Source organism: Ictalurus punctatus, chromosome 5 (assembly GCF_001660625.3).
Source record: "Ictalurus punctatus breed USDA103 chromosome 5, Coco_2.0, whole genome shotgun sequence".
In the NCBI taxonomy this organism is placed as follows: domain Eukaryota; kingdom Metazoa; phylum Chordata; class Actinopteri; order Siluriformes; family Ictaluridae; genus Ictalurus; species Ictalurus punctatus.
In genome coordinates, this window is record NC_030420.2 from 2,504,518 (window position 1) to 2,518,021 (window position 13,504).

Genomic DNA, 13,504 nt, shown 5'->3' on the forward strand with positions numbered 1-13,504 from the left:
ATTTGTAATTGCTTTTGAATATTGTCCGCAAAATAGTTGATACGATTCACTAAGAAGTGTCGAACATCCAAATGACTCGCTACCGTTTTAATCACAACCGGATAGTTGGCGATAATTTGACACGTGATTATTAAGTCTTCGTAAGGCTGAAACCTTTTGTGAAATTAACCTTAAATAAACAACAAACAAACAAACAAACTTTCAAGTGAATTTTATAAAAATTTCAGATGGATCTTATGGTGCCGAGTCATTCACTAAGCTGAGAATCCTTTATTTTTTGGTTCACTTCTTTTTTTTTATTATGCTTTTAAAATATTCGGGTTTTTTTTTTTTTTTTTTTGCTGTATTAAGTTTTCTGATTTTATTCTGTTTAATTTGTTTATATTTTGTACGCTGCATGTTCTCTTTTAACACTTTCTTTTTATATGCTCAATGTTTTATTGTACAGTACTTTGATGCAAAGTGCTTTTAAATGTGCTCTAGAAAAAAAAGTTGACACGACTTGTCTTTATATAAATCTTTATTTTCCACAGCAATGTAAACATGTTACTTCAGTCTACATATGTGTAAATTGTGTGTGTGTGTGTGTGTGTGTGTGTTTGTGTGTGTGTGTGTGTGTGTGTGTGTGTGTGTGTAAAAGAGTAAACAAACATTCAAGTGAATTTTATAAAATTTCAGACGGATCTTATAGTGCAGAGTTGTTCACTAAGCTGAGAGTCCTCTTCTTTTTAGTTCACTTCTCTTTTTCTATTATGCGTTTAAAATATTCTTTGAAATCTTTTTTTTTTTTTTTTATTTTATTTTATTCTGTTTAATTTGTTTATATTTTGTATGCTGCATGTTTTCTTTTAACACTTTCTTGTTTATAGAGAGAGAGTGTGTGTGTGTGAGTGTGTGTGTGTGTTTGTGTTTGTGTGTGTGGTGTATGTTTGTGCTGTGTGTGTGTGTGTGTGTGTGTGTGTGTGTGTGTGTGTGTTCAGTCGTCAAGCTGGCAGAGAACAGCCACCCCGCGGTTGATCCAGTGTTTCTGTGGCCGGTCTGAGGGCAGCTCAATGGACTGGACGTAGTTGGTGGAGTGTCCGGTGGTGGACAGTGTGCCTCTCCTTTCACTCGTTTTGTACACTGGACATACATATATGTTCTCGTGCTGGAATTTGCTGCTCTCTCCAGGCTTCAGCCAGATGATGGGCAGCGGGTCGAAGAGGATTTTGGGAAGCGATTCTCCGATGACCATGTGCTCCCGATCCCACCGAGCTCCCTCCAGGAACAAACCACGAACATATGCACCGTCCTCAGGCTTTACCTCCATCTTATTCTCCTGCTTCATCACCTCATACTCAAAGCCGATGTAGTCGATGGGGATAGTGTATTTGCGTGCAAAATTCTGAGACACTCCAGTGAGGAAGGACTGTGTAAAGTAGAACCCAGAGAGCCAGAACACAGTTGGAGGTCCGTTATCTATCCACTCCTGTAGGAAGTGCAGTCTGGACAGCAGGTCAGAGACGTAGCTGCCGAGAGGTTTGAGTGATGGGTAAGATTTAGCGGCCCATATGGCTGGAACTTTCCCAACCAGCATGCTGTTAAAAACGTTCTCCAGCTCTGCAGACATCACCACCTGCCCCTTTAAAGCCCTCCGGATATTGACCAAGGTCCTGCGAACCACCGATGTCAACCTGTTAAAGCGGATGATCTCCTGCCGCAGTACGGTGTTCATGGACTCCTCATACATCACTGGATACTTAGATATCACTTTCTCAATATTGAAATCTGGTGGCAACTTTGACATAATGTCCTCTGCCAACTCATCAACCACTTCCTGAGGAGATTTGGCTCCACCCCCTGTCTGCCTGGGAAGGGTGAGTAACACTCCTTTTAAAAGCAGATTGGTCTCCTGGTTGTCCTTGGTGATGTCAGCGTTGCTGTGTAAACCGAAGACCCCAGGCTCGGCTGCGATTGGCAGATTGCGGATGTAGTCGACGTAACTCTCGTAGGGTCCATCCGATGGTACATAGTAAATGTCTCCCTCACACACCCTGTATCTTTCCTGATGTATGAGCTCAGAGCTGTAGAAGGTGGAGAGCAACGAGAGCAGAAGCCTGCGATCCTTATCATCAGTCACCCTACCTCCATAATTACACTCACCAATCAGGTAAGTCAGTGCCTCAAGAGGAACTACCTCATACTCATCCAGGAACATTTGAGTCTGAAGCATGCTGATCTTCATATCCGACTCATTAAATTCATAAGGGATATTCCAGCCTAGCGGGCCGAATGTTCTCCTCTCCTGGACGAGAGCGTGGAAAAAGCAGAGGCCAAAGAGCAGCTTCTTCCAGGCATGGGGTTGGTTGGAGCTTTCCAAGAAGGTGGGTTCACACAGTGGGTCAGTGAGGTAGGAGCGCAGCAGATTGGCTCTCAGACCTTTAGGAGGCTCATTGGTCATCTTCACTCCGTTCTGCAGGATACTGACTGGAAACTTCTCACATGGGTAACTGGTCAACCACAGCCTGAAATCAGGGTGTGTGTTCTCAGGTGTGATCACCTCCTCACAGATTCTCTCCAGTGTTGGCATCCAGCTGGTTGCTAGATGACAGTTTTGTAGGACAACCCATGTTCCGTTGCTAATAGCAGAGTTGATGATGCTAGCAGCGACAGGGCCCTGCCCCTGACCAAGTGACACAGTCTGGGTCTTACTGCCCCCCATATTCACATCATCTGCAAACTTCAACAACACTGCGGTGGGATCCGACCCTGCTGAGAGTATAAAGATTAGCGGCGAGCAGCTGTTGGAATCACTGTAGCTTTTTGCCAAGTCGAATGTTGGCGGTTCGATGTAGGTTCGTCCCATGTTTTCCACGATGAACTGTTGCACAGCAGGAACAAGTTTATCAGGGCGGAAGCAGCGCAGCACCGACATGCGGTCCATGCCCACCAAGGTCTGCCATCTGCCTGGGAAGCACTCCTCATGCGGCCGGCTTGAGTCGTACACCTGCTTCCAGTCAGCCGTGTTTTCACGTACATCTTCAAAGAGACCTTCAAGACTTGGGAGCTTTGAGGCTTGGACCACCTCTGACCATGCTTTGTCTGACAGCCACCCAGGGGCGGGGTTTGGGTGTGGGTTGTCAAGTGCAACACCGCCGGTGAGCAAGAAGCGCCAGATGAGGTCATTGATTTGACCTTTGCCTTGCATGATTCCGACAGTGAGAAGCAGTGAGAACAGCAGCTTGTCCTTCTCAAAGAGTGAGCGGCACACATTGTTGTAGATGCTGACAGTGAAGTGCTCAAGGATATTATCAATGCGAGTAGTTAAGTCTTCGCTTGGTGCACTTTGAGCAAGGGAGTGAAGATAGAGACTGATAAACCATGTGAGCGAGTACTGGTACATTGGCTCAATGTTGGCAAGCTCAGAGATGCAGAAGAACAGGATGGATGAGTGCTCGGCCACGGGGCGATATCCCATCCTCGTCCTGTCAATTTCCCCCTCCGTTTCAGTCGCAATCTTTTGCTTTTCTGAGATCTCCGCAGAGAGGACCTTGGAGGACGATAACACGTTGATAGCCGTCTCATCTTCCAGGATGTCCCCTTCAGATGAGGAAAGAACTTCCAATATCTTGTCCTCTATCTCTTGAAGCTGCTTGCTGTTGGCTGCACCCTCGAGGATGAGTTGGTTTTTCTTTTCCTCCAGTTCTGGTTTCTCTTTAGCAGCGACAATGCCGAGAAGCTGGTCTTGCAGCCCGAGAGGTGTGATCATAAAATTCAGCAAACACACCTTCACGGCCACTTCAGGCAGGTAGTGTGGGTTCCTCAACCCAGTGGTCATATAGAACCGGAAGTCGTGGGAATATTCAATGATGTTCTCACCCAGCTTCAGGTATTCTACACCTTGCTGCTTAAATGTTTGCTTCAGGAGAATTGGCTCTAGAATAGCATCCAGCTCCTCATCCACATTCTCCAGGAGGACAGGGGTTCCAAACTGGATGGCGTTTTCTAAAGTTCTCACATAGTTGCTATCAGAGAGCTTGATAACGGCCAGCTTGTTGGCCTTCTCCATGTTCTTGATCCACTTGTTGGCCTGTCCCTGAGGGTCTATAATGAGTGGCCAGCGGCGTGAATTTGACACTATGATGCCATTGTCTGTGGAGAAAGAGTCTACGGGTAACCCAGCAATCCGCCATTCCCGGATCAGAACTTGATTGCCAAGGGTGTTGCTAAGTGTGAAGTCTTCAGAACATGGCACTTTCCTTTCCATGCAAATCTTATGCCATTCCTTCTGACATTCCACCCGATAATCCACTGTAAAAGCCCCCAGGTATGACACAGTGGCTGAAGAAAGAAGCACATCCCCGGTCAGGTTAGTGTATTTGATTCCCAGGACTCGTGCTGTTTCTGTCCACCTGTCTTTTTCTCCTCCCAGTCCACCGATCATTTTCTCAGCCCGTATCAGTTTCTGTGAGCACAGCTCGATGTCATCTTCCAGGTCCTTTTTCTTCTGCACCTTTTCAGCAAACGTGTCATTCAGAGAGCACAGACGGTCCTGCACAGCTTTCAGCTCAGCCCGCTTCACTGAAAGAATCTCCATTTGAAGTGCCAGCTCTTCCTCTGCCTGGCGGAGCTTCTCTTTCTTTGGGGCCACCACTTTGGCAACTCGTTCGTACACCTCCATGGCCCGGACCCACTTGCACAAACCCTCACAGGCAGTTGAGGCATTTTTGACCAGGGCAGGTTGAAACTCAGGATTGTTAATAAACTTCTCACGGATCTTCTTGATGTTGGTGACAGGGATATTGTCTTTGTCAAATGTTTTGAGGCTTTCCAGGAATTTTGTGTCTCCCAGCAGTTTCTTGGATGGACCCCAATAATCCTCGACCATCTTACCAGAACCATCGGGTTTCCTATCAGGTTTGATGCCCTTCATTACACAGATGGACTCCATAACGAGTTTAACACCGGAAGGAGGGTTTTGCATGGCTTTTACCTCTGTGATGTGCTCAGATCTCAGCGTGTCGAGGGCCAAAAGAGCTGCTTTCAGTGCTGGCATTGCTTCTGCAAGGTCTCCTTCACACTCATCCTTAATGGCTTTTGCAGCTGCCGCAGACTCATTCGCTACTTTCTCGTCGGCAGCAACAAGCTCTTTCTTCGCATCCACCTCTATCGTCTCCTTATCAATCTTCACCATCATCGCATCTGTCTCAGCTGAGGTTTTTATCAGTTCAGGTTGACGAGCAGTCAAGTCCTGCTGCATCACTGCCACCTGTGAGGCGGCAAAGTCGAGTTTCTCCAGGCCAATCAGGTAGCGATTCTTGAACATGTCCACCTGATTGCGCTTGGCCGTCAGAAGAGTCTTATAGGTGAGGATCAGCTCTAGGTAAGAGGTGGGAGTGACATAATTATGCCTACGTAGCTGTGAGTAATACTGCTCTGAAAGCTTCTGTGCACTCTCCTGAAATGTCTTACACATCTCCACCACCTCTCTCCTGATGGGATTCTCCAGCTCCACGTCTTCCAGGAATTTTTTAGCGACCATCTCAAGTGCATCTGTAGGCCATGCTTGGAACCAGTCGATTGTGCAGCAGTTAATCAGAGACGGGAACATGCGCAGACGTTTCCGAAATGCGTCACCAATCGGGCTCATTGCCAGGACAATATGCAGGTTCTCTTTGACCCTGTCGATGAAGAAGTTGTACATAGAGAGTGGCGTGGCATCGATTTTTCTCCCCTCATTCTTAGCGATACTCTGCATCTTCTCCACAATTTCAGCGCGCTCATCCTGTGCGAACATGTTGGGCACGTCTCCAGTGTTTAGAAGTGTGTTCACATCCTCCACAAACATCTCATCCTTCATCTGTCCATCCCCTAAGAGAAACGTGGTCTTTTGCCCCTTAATCCCAGCCATGGTCAGCACGCGCTTCAGGTCGTCGCGCCACTCGGTCTTGCCGTAGTTCTTGGTGAGCTCGATTTGGAAGAGCTCATACTGGCTGATGAAGGTGGCAAGTTTGGTGGCACTGCTGCGACCGGATCCTCCGACGCCCACAAGGAGCAAGTGGCCGTTATCCTGCTTCAGCACACGGCAGATACGGGAGATGTGCTCGATGGCGAACTGGAACATGACGAGGCTCATGGGGGCCGTGCTTATCCTGTTAAACTCCTGCAGGTGATACTCCATGACACTGGTGAGTGAGCAAAGGTCTCGGATCTCATCATAGCTCCTGCTCGTGTCCGAATCTGGTGTGGCATAGTCACCAAAAAAGAGGGATCTAATGGTTTCATCTGACACGTTACCACTCAGAGAGAGATGGCAGAGGAGCTTATTCAGGGTCTGTTTGAAGTAGGTTGAGGTTCTCTCTTGGACGATTTCGAAGAACGTTTTTCTGTCCTCGTTGTCGATCAGACGATCGTTGAAGACGCGGTAAATTTCATGGATCCACAACCTGATCAGTTTATCACCATCCTCCATGTGTGTGTGTGGGCACAGCAGCACTCCTTTAATAACCCTGGCAATGTCCCGGAGATTGAATACGTAGTGAGATTTAGTCGGAGTGGGCAGGAACTTCTCGATCGCATCCTTATACACCGCAACAGTGGCCTGAACCAGGATCTTCCCCAGCCTGTAGAAGGAGGAGTCGAATCCTGTGCTGAAGTGCCAGTCAGTGATGGAGGTGAAGATCTTACTGAGAGTCCCATCATCAAACGAGTCGATGGAGACAATGTTCAGGTGACGTGTAAAACGACCTGTGATATCATTCCTCCCGCCACCAGGGGGCCCCATGGCAGACATAAACAGCACGTCTACGATGTCCAGCCTGGATGTGTCCTTCTTGTCATACCAGTGCCGATGATCAATCCACTGCCGCAGCAGCTCGATGGGGGGCTGAGCTCCGTAAACCTCCTTCGCAGGCATGTTCAGGTCATCAACATAGACGATGAACTGCTTCCCCGGCGGTGGTCCGAACACACCTTTCCGGCGGCGGTCCAGCTTTGCCATGATGATGTCCTGCACCTGGTTGGCAGAGGTGCGGGCAGAGAAGTTGAGGCAGTTTGGTATGTACTCTTCTTTGGGCAGAGACATCAGGAAGTTAGAGTTGATGATGGATTTCCCAGTTCCTGTAGGCCCCACAAAGAGCATGGGCACCTGGTGAGACAGGTACGTCCTCAAGAAGAAGAACTGACGCGCCGTCTCCATAGTGGGTATGATCAGATCAGACACATTTGCTCCAGGTGGTATGATGCTCTCCTCTTTGCTGATGGAGTCGGTCCATGTTCTCCACTGTCCTGATCCCTGCTTATGGAAATAATAATCATATACCGAACCGCTCTCTGGGAAGACGTTGCTCTTGGTGAGTTTGACACTTTTGGGTCTCGGGTTCTCGTCCATCGTTCCAGTGAGCAGATTCCTGTAAAAGACATCAAACTTCTTCCTGCTATCACCGTTTATAGTCCCACCCACTGTCCACACCACAGCATATAGGAACAGGCTCTGCAGCCACACAGTCATCTGCTGACTGGACGTAGGCTCTGCCCCCTCCTGACCCACAGCTACAATCTCATCGATCAGACAGGAATACAGGCGCATGAGACTATTGGCAAGGTGGATGGGTGAGGTTTGCACCAGGAAACGGCAATTATGGGCGATGAAGTCCAAACACGGCTGCACCAGCCAATCAAAGAGATCCACAATGAGTTCATAGTGTTCTTGTGACAAGCTGTCTCGGAGTGTGTCCATGTAAGAGTCTCTGAGTGGAGTCCAGCCTAGTTGATGGGGCTCCATGTAGATCATGCCACACCTGCTGACAGTAGCCGGTGAGGCCTGCTCTAGGTCGGCTGTCTCAAAGATCAGACTCATCTTAGGACTCATCTGGATAATCTCACCGCTCATCAGACACAACTTTTTGTTGTCATCGAGTACGGTGTTCATGTTTTCAATCCACACTGCATCGATTGGTCCGTCAAACACGATCCACTGGCGATCTTCAGCTGTCGACTGAGCCTGCTCCCGGTATGTTGTGGCCAAGACACCGTCTGTCCACTCGTGACTCACTGGGTCGAAACAGCCATACAGCTGACCCATGGTGATGGCCTTTGGGTTAATGACACAGACATTTACGGCAAACTCGTTCATCAGACCTCCCTCATACAGGTCTCTCAGAGCTCCTGCTAAAACTTTATATGCACAGGTTTTCCCTCCAAGTGGTTCACCAACAATCATAAAACCATGCCTCACCAGCATCATTTCATACACTTGTATGATCTTGCCGATGAACCATGGAACAGGCTGCAGTTTGAGTTTCACAATGTTCTCATGCATAGCTTTTAGCAATAACTCGTAATCAGGCTTCGGCAACACTACACCTGGAAAGAGATCTGATATTATACCCTGGAAGAGAGGGACGTCCTGGGCAAGGAATTTGGCCATGTTGACATCCATCAGTGCTCTGAGCAGCAGCACATTCTCGTCCTCCTGTGGGAACTTCAGTTTCAGGTTCCCTGCTGCGGTCAGGACTGATTTGACGGCTCGCATGCCGTAGTCATAGTGGGGCTGTGAGGAGAGCTGCTCCGAACACAGGCGATATGTTGCTACGATCTTCTGTGCCAGGCTGCGGGACTGAATGAAGCCCATGGAGTAGAGTGATATTTCTCCAATCAGTGCATAATCTGGCACCATCATGGCTACTGTACGGAACCGAGCTTTAAGGTTATCAGGCAGTTCTGCTCGGCCGGCATATCCTGGGTTCATGGTGATGAACACGTTGCAGGTTGGGTTCAGTGAGAGCTCGGTTCCCTCAAACATAAACCGCTTCAGATTCTGCGCTATGGCCTGCTGAATACTCAGCACCTGCTGAGCCACCACTGATAACACCTCCACCTCAATGCGGTTGAACTCATCGAAGCAGGCCCACGCTCCCGACTGAGCCAAACCTTTAAAAAACTTACTCATCGCTTTATAATCCAGACCATCTGAGCAATTAAACACCACACACTGTTTGGCCAGAGCCTTGGCCAGGTCTTTGGTGGTCTCTGTTTTTCCTGTTCCTGCAGGTCCCTCCGGAGCTCCTCCCAGATTCAGCTTCAGAGCTCCCATCAGCGTCCTGTAGCAGCGGTCTGTGAGTGGGGTAATGACGAGTCGTCCTGAGTTCCCCAAGTACTCATATCCATATGTGACATCAGTGGTGATCATCCCCACCTTGACCTCACTTCCATCCCAGTAATATCTCAGCTGTGACATCCACTGGAAGTCATTTAGAGATGACACTCTGTCCTCTGCCAGTTTTGCCACAACATCACGTGCATGAACATCAATAACTGTTAGAGCTTCCAGTGTGAGTCTAGCTCCACCTGTGAGTTTCCCCCTGACCAGCTCAACAATGTCTGCAATCTGAACAGTACACTGATCCAGGTATGCAGGCAGAGTATTGTTCTGTATAGCGTTAGACACCTCACTGGTCCAAAAAATGGAGGAAGTACAGATCACTACTTGACCAGGCCACTGCAACACCCACTTCTTCCTGGGGACCTCAGGGTACTGCTCTAACCCGCCTTGTATGACATCTCTCACGCTCCTCAGCATCATGTGTTCTACCTCCAAGAGCCACTTCTCAACCATGCCGTTGGCCTTAGCAGGGTCGATGGGGTCTGTGAAGGGGACGGTCTCTTTCTCTGAGCTGATCATCCCGGTGATTTCGAGCTCTGAGGTGAACTCCAGCTTAGCGATTCCCTCGAAGCACTTCTTCAGGTGGGGCTGGACCCGCTTAGGATCCTTCGTCTCAGACAGGATCTCCAACAGCTCATCGTTAGAGAGGAAGAAGAACCTGGCAAAGTAGAGTCTTTTTTCCTCTAAGTAGTGGTTCAGACCATGCTGAATTTCCTCCAGGAAGATGTTTGACTCATGCAGACGCTCCAGCATGTTGGGCTGAGCTGTAGCCACTAACACATGTGTATCCTTTAACATTCCCGCAACAATGTCCCTCCAGTAGGTGTCAACGATGCTGAACTTGCGGCCCTCCTCAGGCATCTGCGCAATGATGTCCTGTGAGCTGAAGATGGGCTCCAGGTACAGCCAAGAGGACTGACACTTCAGCATGGCATCCAAAATGTCCTGCATCTGCAAGAGCTTCTCCTCCCATTCCTTGCACTCTGCCTCAATGGGTTTGATGAACGGAGATCCCTTTATTGTTTGTGCACTAATGATGTGATCATCCAACAACACCTGAATGTCATCCACTCCAGAGACAATACTTGTACCCGTGTCTTTGTACTCTGTGAAGCCAAACTGGAGGTCTGTCCACTCATTCTTCATCTTTTCTAAAGCTCTTTCCAGAGAATACTCCTTACTGGCAGCTGCACTGATCTCCTCTAACTTGTCAGCATATTTGGTCAGGTCAAGGTCCAGCATGTTACTGAGAGAAGTGTGTGCGTCTGGCTTTACATCAAATCCCACAGTGATGCTGATCTTTTCCCAGTGGCGGGCTTTAATGCCAGGGTTACAAATGTAGCTCAGGAGAGGCACATGCTGCTTAAACTTATCAATTTTGTTGATAAAGCTGTCGGCCACTCTGCGCGGAGCTGGAGCCGCAGAGAAACTCCTCATCAGGTTGTACATAAGCCTGTACATGTCTGACAGATCCTCAGATACCTGCTCTGCATTCAGCTCCATGAAGGAGCCATTCATCCAGATGTCTGATTTGGTGTTGAAGTTCAGTGCTGTGCTCCATAGCTGATCGTATGGCTGTTTGTTGGATATGATGGACTGCAGTTGGGGGAACTGAGTCTGGTCTCTTTCCAGCAAACACTCCTCCTTATTAATGTACTCAATTTGTGTGCTGGCGTTCTCCAGGCATGCTGTGATCTTGCGGAGTTTATCCACATTCTTCTTTACCTCCTCCAAACTCATCATTTCTATCTTCTTAAACACTTCCACGTCTTTAGATACAGCCTGTAGTGTGTGCTCCAGCTCTGCAATCCTCTTGCGCAGTTGGTCCTCAAAGTCATCTCTCTGACTGGCCAGTTTGCCCGTATGGACCTCACATACATTACGGATCTGATCCGGCCAGTCGAACACTCTGCTGTTCAGCTCAAAATCATCATCGGTGAGAGTGTCATAGTCCAGCAGAAAGCTCAGGCGTTTGGCCGCTTCGCTAATTTCATTACGCAGTGTGTGTACAGTCACATCACTGGTGTGTTTCAGGAAGTGACTGAGCTCCACCAGTTCTTCTGTGTTGGCTGGTACACTCATCACTGTGTTCACAATCTGCTGGTACTGCTGACAGATACTCTGGTTGAGTTGTCGGTTCTCCTCCAGCTTGCAGGTGATGAGTAGGTATTCAAGGTTGTCCACGCGGTCACACAGATCCTGGTGGAGATTCACAGTTTCCAGACAGAAGAGTGACAGTGGGACGGTCATACGCAGAGAGGAGATCTCATTCCTCACACACTTTACCCCCTCAATCTTTTCGACAAAGTCCTGCAAAGAGTGTTTCTCCTGGAGGAATGAGAGAATATCCTGTCTGGCTGACTGATCCAGCAGATTGCTGTATTTATTATAAATGTCCAAATATCTATGTGGGCCCACAGTGTTCATGTCATGGATCATTCTGGCTTGACTAAGCAGGTATATCACGAGCGACTCGTCCTGTCTGACAGAGCACAGAGTTAAATCACTATTCTTGAGCTCAGGGAACAGGTTACACTCCACCCGGGGTAAGTGGTCAGCGCTGTTGATGATGTGGGTGAATGAGGTTTTGATGAGCTCCCAGCACTGAGACAGCAGAGGCTGAAAAACGATGCTTGACTCTTCTACCCTCAGCTTGACCAAAAGGAGTGGACACTGTGTGTACAGCTTATCATAACACTCCCCAAAATCATTACCATCCTGGTGCAGTGACATGAAGTGCAGCAGGTCCTGCAGTGATGCGATCACCAGGCTACGTACTTGTAGTGACATCTGTGCAGCTGCACAGGAGAAAAACTTCTGTGTCTTTACCGGGACAACGTCATCTGTCTGTGGCACCTGGGTCAGCCAAGCATCCTTATAGGTATAAAAGAGTGATTCACACTGTGGCAACCACTTGTTGATGAGCACATCCCTGGTGGTCTGACATTGTGTCTCTATGAACATCTGGAACTCTGAGGGCAGCAGCGGCAGATTCGCAGAGCGCAAATCGTCTAAACGCACAAAACGCAGATCTGAGAAATTTTTGATCCACAGTTCCTGTAGCTGTTGCATGATGGGACTGACAGTGAAAACGTTTTGCATGCACCATTTGTGAGCGTGTCTGTAAGAGTGAGACCACGGAACCGGAGCACGGATCACATGCTGACGAAACGGGTGAGGAATGTTGAAAATGGACAGCCTCTCCCTCTGCTGCTCGTCCATCAGGACGTAATCCACGATGCTTTTGCGGATGCTGAAATCAAAACGACTCTTCTCTTCCTCCAAAAGGTCTTGCAGCATCTGTTTGTCGTGGAAACTGGCAGGAATGAGCTTAAGGATGTTGGTGATGTGGTGAGAAGGCTGAGGGGCGACTGCGTCCTCCCGAAGCCCGTTATGTATGTAGTGCATATACCTATCTAAATCAGTGGGAGTGGGTTCTGTCAGCTTCTTCTTCTCCAGCTCATCCTGAGTGTGCATGATGATCAGCTGCTGTTCAGGGGTTAAAGGTTGACTGACTGGAGTCACTTCCTTCCAGTGTGGGGTGCCAGTATGCTTCACCCTCTTCTCTGACGAAGCAAAACATCTCAAGGAATGTCTGTGTGGGTGCCGCAGGTGTGTGATACTCAGGTGTCGTGCTTGTGGGCTGAAATTGTTAGCGATACACTCACTTGGTGTCCTGTGCTCTATCTGATCATCGTCCAAGAGGGGCGGGAACAGTCTCCTCTGGTGAAGGGAAGATGATGATTGTGGAAGGTCTTCCATCTGTTGCATATCCCAATGCAAGATGTGTAAGGACGATATATATTAGTATATTTTTTCTGTCTGTTGATCTTATTCCTATAAATAAATAAATAAACAACTACGATGTCACAAGATAGTTAACTTTAACCATTAATCACTTCTAATAAATTTCTCTGAAGCTAGCAAACACTCGTACTGCAGTTAAGAATCAATACTATTGTGTTTATATAGTCCAGAGGCTGAACGTTCTAGAATTCATGCTATGTCACAGTTAGAATTGAGTCACACGTCATGTGTATTCCGGTGGCCATGGCAACCTTTTGAAAAGACTACAGACCTGAAGTAACGCACCACACTCCAGTTCAGTAGGTGGCGGTAATGCACCAAAAGCTGGTTTGCCAACCGCCAATAAATAGTACAAGAAGAAGTTGTATGAGCATAAAAATGTCTTATACCGCCTGCCAGACGTAAATAGTTAAAACATGTGATGCATGGGAGTGTGTGGTCTTTGTAGAGGCTGATAGCTTTCTTCAGGCAGTTGTGAAGTATTCATATTTTTGTCGCATTTTACGTGCATTATAGACATGTACACATTAATCACGTGTGTGGGAGTTTTCACAG

At 48.0% G+C, this 13,504-nt stretch overlaps 1 protein-coding gene across 1 annotated transcript; it reads right to left on the bottom strand.

Moving 5' to 3' along the window:
* Nucleotides 1-524: 524 nt before the first annotated feature.
* LOC108265079 (dynein axonemal heavy chain 3-like) lies at nucleotides 525-13,064 on the bottom strand. Its single transcript, XM_047155372.2, has one exon. It carries the CDS (start codon nucleotides 12,911-12,913, stop codon nucleotides 977-979), a length of 11,937 nt encoding a protein of 3,978 aa, XP_047011328.1. The 5' UTR covers nucleotides 12,914-13,064; the 3' UTR covers nucleotides 525-976.
* Between the last annotated feature and the right edge of the window lie 440 nt (nucleotides 13,065-13,504).